This window comes from Labeo rohita, chromosome 17 (genome assembly GCF_022985175.1).
Source record: "Labeo rohita strain BAU-BD-2019 chromosome 17, IGBB_LRoh.1.0, whole genome shotgun sequence".
NCBI lineage: Eukaryota > Metazoa > Chordata > Actinopteri > Cypriniformes > Cyprinidae > Labeo > Labeo rohita.
In genome coordinates, this window is record NC_066885.1 from 7,150,230 (window position 1) to 7,169,181 (window position 18,952).

Below are 18,952 nucleotides of genomic sequence, written 5' to 3' on the forward strand. Positions count from 1 at the left end.
ATGTAAGTTCTACTTTTCAGGAGATGATGGTGAGAAGGAGAGATGTTGTCTGTTGTCTAAATCAGAGTGTTCCTCTAAGAAGCTATTTAAGGAAATCTCATTAACGCCTCTGCAAAATAACACATTCACATCTCGCCTGAGTTTGGTTTAAGCCAATTCAAGCAAAGTGTCCTCCTAATTTTCATACAATTTCCCCGTTGACGCGGTTTGGCTTTTAACAAGAATAATTTCCATCTATTCTCCTCAGGTCTGTCTCAGGCAGGTAACAAGGAACGGTACACTGTGTTTTTTATGTAGGACAAGAGGGCTCAAATTAAAAGCACATGGTGGAGACAACAGTTTGCATCAAACTTTACGAGACTTTCCTTGCCAGCTCATTAAGGTTCTGGTCAGTGTGTTTCGTTAACGGTGTGTGTGAGAGAGAAAACTGTTTTCCTAACGTTAATGAGTGTCACAATAATTACCTCACTTCGCACTTCACACTTCACACATAGACTTGAAACACAGCCATGTTCTTTGTCACAACCCTTAGGGGGTTACACACAAGTTTTATACACAAACACACACTTCATATTCCTGACAATGAATTCAGGTGAAAATTTGTCTCATTTCTAAGGAAGTTTGCTCATACCGTTGGCGTCTAAAGCGCTCAGCCTTATGATTTCATAGCTTGCACGGTAACCGTATCTCCAGACCTGATTTATACACAAACACTGGGTGTTATTATTACTTCCAGCTATATTTTCACCAGCTCTTATCTGCCAGGGTGTTTATTATTGTTGCCTGATTTTTTCCCTTACAGTAAGCACTTCTCTCCACTCCTCTCAACAGAAATTTGATCAGTTCGCAAAATATTTATCAAATAGCAGATCTGAACCACTCCGCTCAAATTTTTCTATGATAGCCAGAGGCTGAAGGTGTACTTCTATATGATGTGATTTTAGCGCCAGGGGACCTGGGCTACTGTAGATGTCTGTATTGTGAGCTATTTTTCTCCTGCTTCTGTCTTTGACCTTGAATAGATTTGCACAAGTTGGCAAAGGTGGAGAGCTTCAAAATGAATGATTGTGCCTTAAGGTACTACAACTGCAAAGTGAAATAACTGACACTTTCCTTCTGCTAATCTCAGAAGATTTGACTCATGCATCTCCTGGATCCTTTGGGAAGAAGTCTGTGATGATGTCTGTGTTGAAGTTTGGAGGGCAGATCTGCCCCGTCATGTTGTGTGCGATGTCTTTTACCTTTTTAGCTCTGTGCAGTTCATTAAAGAGAATCACTGCCAGATGCACAACCAAGACCTTTAAAATGTGCACCCAAACAGAAAAGACCAGCCTAATTGTCTTTCCTGCTGAAAATACCTGCTTAGACCAGCATGAATTTCAAGGCTGGTTAGTGCACATCTGGTAGGTGGGCTACTGGAGCCTGCAGTTGTCAACCAGCGTGATCTTTTTGGTAAAGCTGGTTGACCTTTCTTTCTGTCGTACTACTGAGGTCTTTACAATATTTCTATCCACACGCTGAATACAGATTCAGATTAAAATAGTAATAAAAAAGGTTTTAATGTTTTTGCATCAGGAAAGTGTAAAATATGGAAGCTCATTTCTGCCACTAAATAAAAAAAAATTAAAAAAGGGTAATTCCGATCTTTGTATCTCACTTTTCTGACTTTTTCTTTTTCTTCAGAATCTAAATACGAGCTCACAATTCTGACATTTTTTCTCAGAATTACATGACATAATCTCACAATTGTGTTACAAGGCCAGAATTGCAAGATACACCAAAAGAAATTCTAAGAAAAGAAATTCTAAGAAAAGAAGTCACTCATAATTCTGACTTCTTTTCTCATTTTTTTTTTTTTTTTTCTGAGAGGAAAAAAGACTATGTTTTCAGAATTGTGAGTTTGTATCTTACAATTCTGACTTAACCTGCAATTGTGTGTTATAAAAATAGTCCCGATTCTGAGAAATAAAGTCAGAATTGTGACAAATAAACTTGCAATTCTGGGAAAAAAAGTTGGAATTGTGTTTGCATCTCACAATTCTGACTTTGTAACTCACAATTGCAAGTTTATATCTCACAATTCTGACATTTTGCAATGTAATTCTGAGAAAAAAAGTCAGAATTTTTGTACTTTTTTTTTTTAATTCACTAGCAGAAATGGACTTCCATAGAAAATCCCTAACTTTGAAAATGTAAAAAAAAAAAAAAAAAATAATATATATATATATATATATGTAATTTTACTAGGCATCCTAATCATTTTTAATGCACCTGAAACAATTAGTACATTATATAAATAAACACAAGTTGGTAATACAAAATATTGTTCCCATCGTTGTTCCTATACCTCACATTTTGATTATTATAGTGACAGAAAGCCAATCAAGTTTAAGGTGAGCATAGACTGGCACGTTTATTTGTGTCCTTGGACTTATATGGTCATGATTATGGGCGGTAAATTGAGTTTTCCTCCCAGATTTAGAACCCCATTATGAAAATATTTGTAGCCTGAGGAGTCTGCAACCATCTGGACTTAAAGGAAACACATTTGTCTATCTTTTTATCAATTCTTTAGAGCCTAGCAATCATAATTCTTGAAATATCATACCCTAAACATGGCTTCTCAGATAAGACATGTTTGGCCTGAAACAAACAGATTAGAGACTGAAAACCAAAATTCTTTATGTCTCTTCGTATTTGAACACTTCAAGTGTTTCAGTTTTTTAAACTGCAATTTTAGCCTCCATCATCTGATCCCTGATCCAGTGGGAGTCTAAATGAGGCTGTGATAAGCCTCTGCACAGATATGCTTGGCCAGGTGAAAATGCCGGACTGCTTGATCAATACTTCTCTAAGAGCCAATTGAAACAGTCTCTAACAGGCTGGGAGACCACAGGTAGAATCAATCGACCCTCACTTCTCCTGCTCCAGAGTCAAAGCCATTCTCAATATCTCTTTACCCACTAAATACACAAGGATTTCACCTGATGTCCACGAGAACAATCATCCTGTGAAGGTGGATCAACTCAGTTACTTTGGTTGCCACTGTGTACGTGGTTTCTTGATGCATGGAGATCTAAGTTACAATCTGGACCACGTTTGTAAGGTTTAGTAGAATTGGTGGTCAGTGAAGGCACAGGCAACCATTTTCAAGTTCAAGGCCAAGTAGATACAACTGGCCTCTGGCAGATATGTAACTTCGAATGTTTTGACAACCTAAAAGCAGGTCAGATCCCATTAGTCTACCAGGAGTGGGGTTTGAACCCACGAGGACATTTGTCCATTGGATCTTAAGTCCAACGCCTTAACCACTCGGCCATCCTGGTTCTGTTTTAACCAGTTTCAGATATTTTGAAACATGGCTTAGGTTTTCATTTCATCGCAATAAGCCAGCTTTGACTTGAATACATAAAATATACTTCTGTACGTTTCTTTCTTTCTCTCTGTTCTTCTCTCCTGAGTAACTTCAGACTCTGCCTGTTCTCTTTGAGAATTCAGTAGTAAAGAAATTCTGGAAATGCTATTGTAGTGGCACTGAAGACCTTACAGATGTCTCTTTTCTCTGCTGATTGGCTGTGACGCACATGCAATGACTTGAAAGAGCTGTTAACAATGCACAAATCTTCATCAGCCTGTTTTGAGATGGACACTAGAAAATCACTGAAAAACGTAAACTGTACCGCTTCACTTGATTGCTCACAAAATTCGTTTTGGTCTGCACTGTTACATTTTAACTTTGCAAGCTGTATTTTAATCTCGCAATACAGAACACTTTCCCTAAACAAACAAAAACTCGGAAACAATGTAAACAGCCGAGGGACTGCAGCGTTTATACACACATACACATCTGTTCTAGTTTTAACTTTGCTTGTGTTTGTTTATCCTCAGGGCTGCCCAGAAATTGAATCTGTCTTCCAAGAAGAAGAAGCAGCGCCCTGCGCCCCCTGTGGCATGTGATCCACCACTCTTTCCCACCAACTTCAGCGGCATCCTGCAGGTGTCTCCGCCCCCTGCTCCGCCCTGCCTTTTACGGGCAGTCAACAAAGTCAAAGACACTCCTGGAATGGGCAAGGTATGCTCTTCAGTAATGTTGCAGAAAGCTCTGGGTCTGGGTTTTGTTGAGTCAGTTTTTCACCAACATATGAACATATATAAACACTTTTGCAAGCTAAACAGATTTATTTCAACACCTAATTAACATAGAAAATGGTATTTTTTTTATTTACTTAACCCTGTCAGCAATGGTCACCAAGTGGAGCTGAACTAATCATAATTACGAGTTCTGAGCACATGAATAAAGAAGTGAAGTGAAATTTTTTTAGATGATACTCGAGTTGCAGAATGCAGAGAGATGTTGATATGTCAATTTGAAATGTGTTGGAAAGCAGGTTTGTAGTGAATGATAATGAATGGTTTTGGGAGTTATTTTAATTTTAGACTGTGTTTCGTTTTGAGTTTTAAAGATGTATAAAGTTAAACACTCAGTTCTCGCTTTATGTAACAGGTGCACTTGAAGGAAGATAGTTAAATAGATTCAAGGTTATAGAATCATGCTTTCTGAGATTTTAATGTTTAACATTATGCTGTGAATAACTCACTATTGTATACCCAAATATCCTGCGGACCAACTATAGTTTGCCAAAGATACCAGGAGTGGTGTTTGAACCCACGAGGACATTTGTCCATTGGATCTTTAGTCCAACACCTTAACCACTTGGCCATCCTGGTCTGGTTTTCTTGCTGTTTATCATTCAGACTGACTAAAAAGCTCATCTGCTCACATATTGGGGTGTTGTCAGTAAATTTTTTGTTTAAATGAACTAACTGCTCTAGGACAGAAGTAATGGAGTTTTTGCAGAATATAAGTCACTGCTTTGCTACCAGCAGTGGGGTTCAAACCCATGAGAACATTTGTCCATTGGATCTTAAGTCTAACACCTTAACCAGCCATTCTGGTGTTTTTTGTTGGGTTGTGGGTTAGAAATAGCTTTACTGATATGCATTGAAGAGTCTGCTCTCTCTCTCATTCCTATAAGATAAAGCAGGTTTACTAGACTAATTTATGCTAGAATTGACATTATCTACCCGTAGTGGGTTTTGAACCCACAAGGACATTTGTCCATTGGATCTTAAGTCTCATTAACTACTCTCCAATTCTGATCTGGTTTTGTCAATGATATTCTGAAATATGTTGTATATCATCTGTTCTCATTTTGGGGTTTCATCCATCAGTTCTTTGTTCAAATTAATTACCTGCTCTAGAGATATTTTTCCATTTCTGTTTATAAGTTTTACAGAATAGAAGCCTTTGCTTTGCTGCAAGGAGTGGGGTTTGAACCCACAAGGACATTTTTCCATTGGATCTTAAGGCAAACACCTTAACTACTTGGCCATAGTGGTACTTTTTGTTGTGCTGTAGGTTTGTAGGGTAGAAATAGATTCTCAAACATGCATTTACAAGTCTGCTTTTTCTCTAAGATTAAGCAGGTTCACTGGACTAATCTTAAGACTTAAGCTAGAATTGACATCTGGGAGAGAAAGATCCATTGGAAGTCCAATGCCTTAGTCACTCAGCCATCCCGGTTAGTGTTTTAATTTGATATTTGCAGATGCTACCTGAAGGAACACAGAGCCTCATTTGTCAACACTGCTGTGTAAGTTCTGATGAGGTAGGCAGGACTGGGGCGTTCAGGCTGGATTGATTGAACATGTAATGGCATCTAGTTTCTTTTGTATCTTGCTCAGAGCTCAAAGGTGAGCTCATTAACTGAAAACAAAGGGCCAAGGACAGCAGAATCAAATGGGCAACAGAAGGAGGCAAAGCAGCCAATTTAATATGATTACATAACAAAATAACCACCTGGTATTAATATCTTTTAAAAAATAGAGGTCTTTTCCTGAACAAGTGCTTAGAGGAGATGCATTTTTTATGGATTTTATGCATTTTGCTCCACAGCATAAATAAAGTCATTAAATGAAATGAACTGAGCATAATAAAAGTAACTTCAGTCATAATTTTGTGACACAGGCATCATAAAAGAGAGCTAGCTGAGAAATGCAGGCATCAGATCTGTGCTTTGGCAGCCTGTGAGAACATATGGAGTGGATGCAAGAGAATGCTGCCTGCAGAATACATGTAGATATCACAGGTGAAAATGTTCTCTTGCAGGACAGTGAAGGTGAGGAGTGGTTTAAAATGCATGAATGCAAAGGAACGTTTAATCTGATGTTCTACATTATTGGGTGTTCGTCTCATCTATCCTGGCTGGTCCATAAGGCTGTTGTTAATAATAAGCAGAAGTCGTTTAGTGTCTGCGCCAATAGCCTCGTGGTTAGTGCGTCGACATACTGTGCTCACGGCAACCTTAGTTTGATTCCTGTCTTGAAGTCCTTTTGCCGACCCTGCTTCCCCTCTCTCTCCTCCCAGGCTTTCCAGTCTATCTCAGTCTTATCTCTAAAAAATGCATAAAAAGCCCCTACAAAAGTCATTTAGCAAATACACAATTAATCTACCTGGGTTCAAACCAGCAAGGACATTTGTCCATTGAATCTTAAGTTCAACACCTTAATCATCCTGGTCACTCTATGATGCAAAGTAACCCTTTGTTCCTTTTACTGGTACTTAAGGACCAGTTTTGGGAAACCAATTTGTTTGTAATACAACCACATACTGTACAGCCAAATTACTGTATTCTGTTTGAAAATCACAGTGATCTACCAGGAGTGGGGTTCAAACCCACAGGGACATTTGTCTATTGGATCTTAAGTCCAACGCCTTAACCACTCATCCATCCTGGTCACTTAGTGATGCAAAGTAAACCTTTGCATCACTAATTCGCTTGTAACACAAACACATACAGCCAAATTAGTGTGTTCTGTTTAAAATTCACACAAATCAACCAGGAGCGGGGTTTGAACCCACACAGACATTTTTTCATCCTGGTCATCTTATGGTGCCACGTCACCCTTGTTCCCTTTTACAGGAACTTAAGAACCAGTTTAAAAAACTATTTGCAACACAACCACATACTATACAGCCAAATTACTATATTCTGTTTAAACTCACATTAATCTACCAGGAGTCGGGTTCAAAACCACACAGACATTTATCTACTGGATTTTAAGTCCAACGCCACCCAGCCATCCTGGTCACGTTATGATGCAAAGTAACCCTTTGTTCCTTTTACAGGTACATAAGAACCGGTTTTGAGAAACTAATTTGTAACCCAATCACATACTGTACAGCCAAATTACTGTATTCTGTTTAAAAATCAGATAGCCTTACCAGGAGTGGGGCTCGAACCCACGAGGACATTTGTCCATTGGAGCTTAAGTCCAACGCTTTAACCACTCGACCATCCTGGCCCCATCGCCAGGCTTTTTTCCAGCCCTTTTCAGGATGGCTGGATGTTCTCGTCTCATCCATACACTTCAGATCAGAAACCCATTCAGTTGAGTCGCTAGTAAACCAGCATCATTATACACTGCAAAAGCAATTTCACTACCCTCAACCAAACATAATGGAAAGTCTTCAGCCCCCTGTCACTCTGTCTGTCTCTCTGTCCCATCTTTACAGCCACATTCCTTTATCAATTTACATGCTCAGTCAGCACACGGCTCGCATCACTGATCTCTCTGTCAGTTCGTTGTTTTTCTATTTAAAACCACCGTAGTAAGCTCTCGCACAGACCGAATCCGTCAAACCCATGCATTGGTGCGAGCGCTGACAGCGGAGGAGCCCCGCATGGTGAAAGTTGATCCTGATCTTCAGCGCATCGCAGGGAAACCAGCATATCTGGCATTCCTCTCAGACATCAGAGGATGGGGGATATTCATCTGTGTTTGGACTCAGTGTGTACCGATTAGGGTCATGATATCTAGTTATGGCACCTCCCAAAAAGACTCACCGAACAGAGACGGCTCATATGGCTGTGGGTTTGATAAATGGGTTCATCAAGCAAAAATATGACTTTTGAAAGCTGATTTTGAGAGACTCATAATTAACCACATGGCGAGTTGTTATTGAGAACTTTCGGTGAGTCTGTACAGAGTCATCTTGGAAAGGAACAGCTTGAGTTCATCTGTAAACAACACCCACATTTAGGCTGCATGTTGTGCTGGCAAACTAAAACGAATCGTTCTCCACTCAGCCGGAACATAAGCAGGATGGTGGGCAATGCAAATTCTGGCATTTGGAGCTGAAAAATGTCACCTTTCTCAAGGGACAGGGCTGTAACAGTGGCCTTTGGATATAAGAACATTGTGCGATAAGATATTGATGGGTGTAGCTGCTCTATACGTCTGCTTTTGTGGCATCCACAGAAAGTGATTGGCTTTGAGATCGAGATGAAAGACACAGATATATCATTTGTATTTACAGGGAATAGAACTAATTAAATAAAAACTGTATCTGAATTAAAATTATGCTTTGCAAATTTACATGTGACATTCTTCTTCCATGATATGAATGTTATTAGGAATTAATTCAAAATGTTTGTGTGAATGATGTTGCCCTTTCATTTCCAGCCTTGCAGTTTTGCACCAGTTCACACAGCAATCGTGATTCGCACCATCAGGGTTTTATGACAGTGTGATTAGATTAAATACCCAGGGCATCTCCATTATCTTGCTAATGATAAATCAATTGATGGTTGACTTTCAAACATGCCTAGATGCTAAATTTGTACATGTATCCATCCAATTTAACAGATCAAAGCTATCAGAGCAAGTCTATCTTTTCCTAAATCACTGAGACTCTTTCCATTTCATCCTCACTCTTCTCTAAAACATTTCTGAATCCTGCAAGTTTGACAGATTCATAAATCTCCTGGACAGTGCAGGCACTGACATTGAAAAAAATATATATTCAGTGGCTAACCAATTTTTAACAGCTAAAACTGAGGTGTTAAAGAAAAACACCTTACAGGCATCATGGACTGAGCAGAGCACATGCAAATTCAATAGTCTGAAATATTCATCCCAATATTCCTGTTTAAAAAAGAAAAAAAATCAGTTTACACGGCAAGGAAATATGACACCAGTGAATGATTCATAACTTTACATTGCATGTAAATGTCTTTTTAATTAAACTTTGCAGACCCTCGCCTGGAAGATAACAGATTAAAGCTTGATATAAAGCTCTGCTCTTATCTGTCTATTATAACGGACATATCAACTGCAGGCTTATTGATTCTACAGAGTAATCCAGGAGGGGATCTTTTCAGCCCACTATAAAATATGAAGCTTGCTTTCTCTGCATGGTTACAAGCGTATATAAGTAGCTGGATAAGATCTGTGCATCCCTGGTCCATACTTCAAATGCCATGATATAAATCAAATCAATCTCTGAAATGAAAAGTGTTTAAATGGCATTTCATCATGACGTTTTTTCTAAACTCACCTGTAAATATCAAGGAGTAAACCATAGTTTACAAAATAAATATAATAAGCAATGAACCTGTGTTATCATAATCCATGAACAAATCCTCTACAAGCATGCAAATACTGTCACCAGGAAGTGATCTCACTAACCAAGTCATTCATTCATTTGTTCATTTGAACACAAAGCATGTGAATTTTTGATATGGGCATAGCTGAAAATTAAAAACAATGTTAAATTGCATCGGCTGCTGAACTGCAAGTTATTATTTTTAAGGTGTAGCATATGTTAAGGTCAGGTGTTTATGTAGTGACGTTCATATTGATTCATTTCAGAGATGGATTCGTCAGACTGATTCAAATCTAGCTGTAACTTGTCCTTTTGAACTACTCATTAAAAGAAACTCTGTATATTTTTGATTCACTTAAAAGGCCCTAGTCTGGTCCCACTGCATGTTTTTGATTCGCTTAAAATAGACGGATCATAAGAATCGTTTGTTTGTGAATCATTCTACCCTGATCACGCAGAATATTTTTGATTCACTAAAAAGAACCGGCTCATAAGAGTCATTTGGTCATTAACTGGATGACTGTGGTCCCACTGTATATTTATGATTTACTATAAAGAACTGGCTCTTAAGAGTCATTTGTTCGTGAATCGGAATACACTCGTCGCGCCGAATGTGTTTGACTCACTAAAAAGAACCGAATCATTAGAGTCATTTGTTAATAAATCAGGCTACACTTATCGCATTGTATGTTTTTGATTCACTATAAAGAACCGACTCTTACGAGTTATTTGTTTGTGAATCGGACTACACTTATTGCGCTGAATGTGTATGACTCACTAAAAAGAACCGAATCATTAGAGCCATTTATTAACGAATCAGGCTACGCAGGTGTTGTATTTGTGTTTAGAAAGGCGTTTTTAAAAACAAACCCATTTTGACGACTCAGGTAACGTTGAAATATTAAGTATTTTACTGTGATAATGAAGATTAAGCTACGGAAAACAACAGAAGTAATGCTGCAGTCTTTGATGGCATTTCAAAACGAAGTCAACTGAATCAAAGCGAGTCATGTTGTTGATTCAGTAACTTTATTGATTCATTTCAGAGGTAGATTCATCAAACTGATTCAAACATGTAACTCATCTTTTAAATGACTTATTAAAACAGCAGCTCACTGTTCAGTTTATATTTTTCATTCCTTTAAAAGATCCGGCTTATTATAAGGGTCAGTTGTTCTTGAAACTGACTAGAAACAAACAGATCATAAGAATCATTTGGCTGTAAATCGATCTTCACTGATCGCGCTGTATTCACTAATAAGAACTGACTCCATACAAGTCATTTGGTCATGAACTGAACTGTGGTCCACACTTATATATATTTATGATTCACTATAAAGAACTGTCTCTTATAAGAGTCATTTGTTCAGGAATCAGATTACACTTGCACTCGTCACGCTGAATGTGTTTGACTCACTAAAAAGAACCGAATCATAGAGTCATCTGTGACCCTGGATCACAAAACCAGTCGTAAGGGTCATTTTTTCAAAATTGAGATTTATACATCTTTATACATCATTTTCATTGATGTATAGTTTGTTAGGATAGGACAATATTTGACCGAGATACAACTATTTAAAATCAGGAATCTGAGGGTGCAAAAAAATCAAATCACCTTTAAAGTTCTTCAAATAATGTTCTTAACAATGTATATTACTAATCAAAAATTAAGTTTTCATACATTTACAGAAGGAATTTAACAAAATATCTTAATAGAACATGATCTTTACTTAATATCCTAATGATTTTTGCCATAAAAGAAAAATCAGTAATTTTGACCCATACAGTGTATTTTTGGCTATTGCTGCAAATAAACCCCAGCAACTTAAGACTGGTTTTGTGGTCCAGGGTCACATTTGTTAATGAATCAGCCTGGTCTTGTCGCGTTGTATGTTTGTTTACATTTGCACGCCGGCGAAACAACTCAGTAAAAACGTTTTTGCCGCTGTTTTGCAGTGCACAATATTTTTGATAGGTTATATCAAATTTAAAAAACAACCTATTTTGACGACTCAGGTGAAATATGAAGTATTTTACTGTGATAATGCAGATTAAGCTACGGGAAAACAATAGAGGTAACGCTGCAGTCTGTGTTGGCTCTTCAAGCAAAAATATGTTTATATATGCACTAAAATCACCTTGGGATCATCTGGTTAAAGGTAAAAGCAATATAGTCAATAAAATTAAAGTAAGAATTGAGAAAAGCATTATTTGTTTGCATATCCCATCTGGTATTTTGTTACCTTATGCCTGTGTTTTATGTTTTAACTGTCACTCAAGATTCTAGATACAGTTCGGGGCTATTATGTCTTATTTAGTGCTGAACAAAATGAGGTTTGATAATGTAATGATGAGTAATAGTAGCTATGTGGGCACCACTGTGTGAGTATGTGGGTTTGGCTCTCGCTCCAGTGTTCTTAAAGACCTGTAATAACCCAGAAGAGAGCATCTCCTTTAATTAGTCGTGCTGCTTCATCCAAACTGCTCTCACCCACAAGAGCCGTGAGAGCTCATAGAGAGACCACCTCCTCCTCCACCACCATCCTGCCGCATATGCTGCCTAATGAGCCCCCCTACCGTGATTTTATCCCTGCTTCTGAAAATCAGAGGCTCAGTGCAGGCAATGGGTTGCAAATCACCAAACAGAAGAAATTCTATTTATGGTAATGGGCTTAGAGATGCCGGACGTGACTAAACAAACCTGGGAGGATTGGTTATAGGCAACAGAAAAATACATGGCTCTTTGTAGTGCAGGGACTGTGGGTGTAGAAAGGGGTTTCATTAAATTCCGTCTGCCAACACGTTATTAGATCTGAGCCGGTTTGAGGCTATTGGTGTTGAGACTTATCACTATGGCTCAGAGAGGAGGTTTACCTCAAAAGTAGACCGTATAGGCTTGTATAGATAAGTCGTACTGTATCTACTGTAGCAAATGCTGCCACGTGGATTAGGGTGATGTACAGGCGGCAATGCATGAAATGACAGTATCATTACAGCGTCAAAGGTCAGGCGTTCCTCTTTTCCCAGTCTACAAAAGAGCTGTCCTGATTTGTGCGCACATATTCAGCAGGTTAGTTCAGAAGTGTTGTGTGTGATGTGTCCTCAACAATGCACCTTATGCATAATTCACGTGGAATATGCAAAAACTCTAGGCAGGGTTCACTTTGCTGTTAAATAACGCTGGGATGAAATATTTAACACACTGTAATGACATTCTTGGAAGTCTGTTCCCATGCAGGGAAGGCAAAAACGTACATTTTTTACTTGTTCATTGTAGTTTCCTCCTGCTTCTTAGATTTTTCGTGTAAGAAGTGTCATGTATAGACATCTCAGTTGTGCCAAGATACCAAATTTTGCAATTTAAGTACATATATCATGCATTTCTCATCGAAATTAAAGACCAAATAATTAATTTAATTAATTTTTTCATTTATTCTGTTACCAAATGTCAGTATTTAGCGTTTAAATTTTTTTTTCTGCTAAGGAAATTTATGTTCATCATCTAACAAGCTAATATTCAAATGACTTTTAATACATTTTTGCATATTACATATGTATTAATGTATTGTATTGTAATGTATTATACATAATGTATTGCTTCTGCTGTTACAAAAGTGTATTCTGCATTGTTTTAAAAAATGTGAATACATATGAATTTATTTTTGTGTAATGCAAAATAATTTTACACTTTATTTTGTGTATTATTATTATTATTATTATTATAAATATAATTTACTATGCAAAAGTGACAGTAAAGAAATAATTTTACAAAAGTCTTGTATTTCAAATGTATACTGTTCAAAAAAAAAAAAAAAAGAAAGAAAGAAAGAAAGTAAAATAAAATAAAATAAAATAAAATAAAAAATGTAACCAGAGTAATGACGCTGAAAAGTCAGCTTTGCATCACAGGAATAAATTACATTTTAAAATATATTCTAATATAAAACACTTATTTTAAATTGTAATAATATTTCACAATATTACTGTTTTTACTGCATTTTTGAGCGAATAAATGCAGCCTTGGTGTCCTGAATATTAAAGTAAAATTTTAGTATGATATCATGCATTTCTCATAAAAATTAAAGACCTAATAATTAGTTTAATTAATTTATTTTTTATTTATTCTGTTACCAAATGTCAGCATTTAACGTTTTATATATTTATTTTTTTAAATTCTGCTTAGGAAATTTATGTTTAACACCTGACAAGCTAATATTCAAATGATTTTTAATACATTTTTGTATATTACATAGCCTCTTAGTAGCTTCTGCTGTTACAAAAGTCTCTTCTGCATTTTTAAAAAAATATGAATACATATGAATTAATTTGTGTGCAATGCAAAATAATTTTACAAATATTTTTTTGTGTATTATTATTATAAATATAATTTACTATGCAAAATCAAGTATTAAACTCATCTATAAAGTTTTAGAAATAATCTAAAATACAAAAAAATGCAAATCTAAATGTTTTCATTTCATTGATTTTTAATCTATTATTCTTATTAAAAAAAGGTCATTTAATATATTGACCTTATCGAAATCCACTATTATAGGATTCTCTCTCCTGTCCAGAGGCAATAACAGGGAAATTTCCTCTACCTATGATCTCAAATCTATTATTGATCCATAAATTTGAAAAAATAAGTCTTGAGAGATGCTTTTATTATCTTTGTGAGCTAAAACAATCATCTAAAGATGAACCAATAATCACAATGCTTCAGAACAAATAGATGCCTGAATGACTCTGATACTCTAGAGAAGCAATTTTCCTGCTTTATCAAAATGTCTATCAATGTAGTGATGATGGTATTATAGTTGCTAATCCATATGGCGTCAAGATTGGATCTCTATGGTAATTATGTCTGCTTTGATTTCAGCTTTGCATTGAGAAAGACAGGCTGAACTGCCGTACTGTTCTGGGGTCAGAAAAAAAAATAGTTGTTTGAATATGTGCTTAACTTGGAATTTAATCTTTAATGCTTTGATTTCAGTAATTGCATTTCACAGCATGACAGATGTTATAACTGCCCCTCGAACTGCTCTGTGACCACATTTCCGTATCGCCATAACAAGCAAGGACTCAGAGAGAAAGCGTATTAGTCACAGTTTATAGAGAACCAAGGAGCATTTATTTCTGGGAGGCATTTATAAATGGGATGATGAATCCAATAGGTCAACCTTTCATCCGGGGCTATTTATTTAGCATGTGCAATCCAGTTATTTAAAGGTATTTCATAATGAAGTTTTTAGCAAGGATGCATTAAAATTGGTCAAAAGTGACAGTAAAGACATTTCAACTAGCAATTTTGGGCTTCCACAAAAATATTAAGTTGCACAACTGATTTTAACATTGATAATAAAAAGAAATGTTATTTGAGCATCGAATCAGCATATTAGAATCATTTCTGAAGGATCATGTAACACTGAAGACTGGAGTAATGATGCTGAAAATTCAGCTTTGCATCACAGGAATAAATTACATTTTAAAATATATTATAATATAAAACAGTTCTTTCAAATTATAATAATATTTCACAATATTACTGGTTTTACTGCATTTTTGAGCAAATAAATGCAGCCTTGATGTCGTGAATATCTGTGTTGTGAGTCAAGTATTTATAACCATTGTGTCTAGACTGCAAAGGAATGGTGAAAGATCACTTCCGCAGTCTTTAGATGGGCTTCTAATATCACGATCCAAGTCTGAGTTGGAAGGAAACCCAAGATTTATCCCCTGTCTTTCTGGACGGCTCCAACAATCACTCGTGTGTTCTAGTCCACTAATCTGTAATTACATTCAGTCGATGATGGTTTTACTGAGCACACGCTTATAAACAGGGCATTAGTTTTGATGTCTATCATATGCGTGTATGTGAAACAGATATAGAAGCGTGCATAGGTTATACTGGATGATTTATTACATCATTTAAACAGTTGTAGAAAGAGTTTCAATATCAGTTCCTAAAACTAAACTTTAGCTGAAGTTACTTGGCGTACCTTTTCCTTAATCTTGCAACTGCGTTTTGCAGCATTATTGAGATTTAATGCTTGCCTTCTGTCTCCATATATTTGTGAAATATTAAAGAGTTATTTATAACTCTCTAAGTATCACTGCACACAGTTTTGTCAAAAACATGAGTAACGGTATAAACATGTTAAAGTTTGGAGGGTTTATAGTCTTAAAAACTTGTTCGAAACCACTTGAAACGCCGAGGTGCTACTATAAGAGAAGCGTTCAGAAAGGAGATGCGAACTTTCCACAGTCTGTCAACTCTTAACAAAGCCATAAACCCTACTTAAAAAGCTTGTTCTCCTTCAAGCAGCATGTTTTGTTCGCAAAAACACTGGTTGTGGTGTTACTCGCAGAGAGGTTGCTGCTGTGCAACATGACACTTTGATATGCTGTATTACTGAGCAGATGTTGTTGTATTTGTGTGCAGGTTAAAGTGATGGTACGCGTGTGTCCTTCATCGCCCGCCAGCGCCGCAGAGTCCAGCTCGTTCCTGAAGGTCGATTCTCGTAAGAAGCAAGTGACCATCATGGATCCGACGGTTAATTCTCAGCAGAATCAAACTCAGAAACGCGCCAGCTCCAACCAGGTTCCTCCAAAGATGTTCGCATTTGATGCGGCCTTCTCCCATGATGCCTCTCAGGTGAGGAATTGGTGCTGGTTTTAAAGGGATACTTCTCTTTAAAATGGAAATTGTGTCTTCATTTCTTTACCCTTGAGTTTCTTTCTTCTACAAAAGATGTTTTGAAGAATGTTGGTGACCAAACAGTTTTTCATAGTATGGGGAAAAATACTTTGGAAGTCAGTGTCTACCATCAACTATTTGGTTACCGACATTCTTCCAAATATCTTCTGTCGTGTTCAACAGAAGAAAAAAACTCATACACGTTTGGAACAACTAGAGGGTGAGTAAATGATGACAACATTTTCATTTTTGGTTGAACTAAACCTTTAAAGCTAACCGTTGAAGGATTAGTTCACTTCCAGAATAAACATTTCCTGATAATTTGCTATCAAGATGTTCATGTCTTTCTTTCTTCAGTCGCAAAGAAATTACATTTTTTGAGAAACATTCCAGGATTTTTCTCCATATAGTGGATTTCAATGCTTCCGAAGGGGTTGAAGGTCCAAATTGCAGTTTCAATGCAATTTTAAAGGGCTCTACACGATCCCAGCCAAGGAATAAGAGTCTTATCTGGTGAAATGATCGATTTTTTTTTTTTTTTAAAGAAAAAATGTTTGTATATACTTTTTAACCACACATGCTTTTTACAAAATAAGGTAAAACAACAATGTTGGATGATTTTAAAGTTGAAGAAAAAGAGATGGTACACAGTACACAAGTACACAGATGAAAAACTAACTATGCATGACTCTCCAACGTGATTACATAATGCATGAAGACATGAATTGCAGAGATTGCAAAAGTAATTTGTGCTTAAAAGTTTATACGTTTTTATTATGTTTTTTAGAAAATGGCAGATTGTTTCGCTAGATAAGATCCTTATTCCTCAGCTGGGATCATGCAGAGCCCTTTGAAGCTGCATTGAAACTGCAATTTTGACATTCAACTTGAGTTAAATTATCAGGAAATTCATTCTGGAGGTGAACTAATCCTTTAAACATGCAGTGTGTAATTTCTGCCAATAGTGTCACCAAACGGAATTGCAAAAACAATTGTTTGATTGTACAAAGCAACAGCATGTTCTTAATGCAGGGACAGTCCCTTTGGAGCAGCCTGAGGTGCCTCACAGTGCTGATTAAGGTTAAAGGCAAAATGGCAGTTGCTTTTATGTCACCTCTCCTGGGATTTCAACATAAAAGGTTACCAACCCTGATCTTTAACCACAAAGCACAAAGCTGGGTAGTTGAGGAAACATGGACAGTCATTGCTGCTGTGCAGAAAATCTCTTGCACACAACAACAACAAAAAAAAAAAACAGATTTGTTTTAATGTCCAGTTAAAACAGCATCATTTAGCAAATATTTAAAGCAGCTTGGAAAGTGGAAAGATCTGCCATTGCAGTAAAACAAAATACACTTTTAGAAAACATTCTCTGAAAACAAGTTTTAATTTCTTATTCAGTGCTGCTTCTCAGGAAAATGTATCTTGTTTCTAATTATTTTACCAGGGTTCATACATGGTGCTTAATGTACTTGAAGCAGTATTACTTGAAGAGGTACTTGAAAAGTGGTTGAATTACTGAAAGACAATGTATCTATGAAATAAGTGTTTAATTTTGTCAATAAGCACGTATCTTTTCATGCAAAAACTGTGCAGTTTGAAAAACATACCTTTTTCACTTATTACAATTTATGTCAGAAAAAAACAAATCTGAGCAAATAGTACTGAAGTGTCGCATAAACATGAATGAAGATGCAAAAAGAGGAACAGATGAACCAAATCAATTGAGTCATTTATTCTGGAACCGGTCTGATTGGTTCAAGCTCATGACTTTGATTGCTCATTTCAAGCGATTCACTAAAAAAAAAACAAATCAAATTAAAAGAGCCATTCATTTTGAATGGCGAATTTCGACATCGATTTTAAAAAGCACATAGTGATGGGTGAGCTTTTTAAAATGCAGAATCAGTCAAACCAAAGTGAGATCTCTGATTGAAGTCCTTAAAAATCAAAAAAGTAGTGCTTGAAAAGTCCTTGAAAGTCCTGGAATTTATTTTATGGAATTTAATCTGTATGAACCCTGTTTTACTGAAAACAAATCAGAAAGGCTAATTGAAGCCCTTATTGCAGTTTAAGTCATGTGATTTCAGTTATTTTTGCAGGGCGTGAATTTGGCTGTTGTTTTCTTTGCAGGCAGAGGTTTGTGCAGGAACTGTGGCTGAGGTCATCCAATCTGTGGTCAATGGTGCAGACGGCTGTGTATTTTGCTTTGGACACTCCAAACTAGGTAAGAGACAAACCGCTGTAACCAAATATGTTTATGTATATGGGGTCAGAAAGATTAATGTCTCTAATATATCAGCCCATCACAAAGCAAAGTGCTTCAATTGCCCTAAACTAACACCTTGTAAGTGGGACATTTTTCTTGCCTTCGTAATGAACGTCAGAATGTCATACTGTAATGTTTCTATCTCCATCTCTCAGATGTGTTTTATGTTCAGTAAATAACCATCCTCCCCCATCCTCAGCCGTTCACATCCTGTGAATTAGATGGAATTAGTTTCATAGCACGCATGGCGGACTACAAGATGATCTCACCCTGTTTTGCCATCATTGTCCATTGTTGTTTCTGGAAGATTAGTGTAAAATTTAACCAGCCGTTTGCTCAGAAAACAATGGAAAAATGCCACTGTGGTTGCTGGTCAGTGATTAGATGACAGCGTGTAATGCCTCAGATGCCTCGTTTCCATTAACCTTTACTTGAAAACCAAAGACTGGCTCATGCATCATTGGAAAAGCATTCTACGGTGATTTCATTGGTCAGCCGCGCACAGCTAATTAACTAGCCATAATAACCCGGAGACTGG

At 36.8% G+C, this 18,952-nt stretch overlaps 1 protein-coding gene and 3 non-coding genes across 4 annotated transcripts in view; 1 reads left to right on the forward strand and 3 right to left on the reverse strand.

Annotated features, from left to right (window-relative positions):
• kif26ba (kinesin family member 26Ba) overlaps positions 1-18,952 on the forward strand; it is a 123,091-nt gene that overhangs the window by 84,739 nt on the left and 19,400 nt on the right. Inside the window, exons 5-7 of the mRNA XM_051133015.1 lie at positions 3,889-4,072; positions 15,891-16,103; positions 18,279-18,372. Coding sequence (XP_050988972.1) covers positions 3,889-4,072; positions 15,891-16,103; positions 18,279-18,372 — 491 coding nt within the window. The remainder of the gene's footprint in view (positions 1-3,888; positions 4,073-15,890; positions 16,104-18,278; positions 18,373-18,952) is intronic.
• trnal-uaa (transfer RNA leucine (anticodon UAA)) lies at positions 3,244-3,326 on the reverse strand. Its single transcript has one exon. It is a non-coding gene; the product is annotated as a tRNA-Leu (tRNA).
• trnaf-aaa (transfer RNA phenylalanine (anticodon AAA)) lies at positions 4,646-4,728 on the reverse strand. Its single transcript has one exon. It is a non-coding gene; the product is annotated as a tRNA-Phe (tRNA).
• On the reverse strand, positions 7,283-7,365 carry trnal-uaa (transfer RNA leucine (anticodon UAA)). Its single transcript has one exon. It is a non-coding gene; the product is annotated as a tRNA-Leu (tRNA).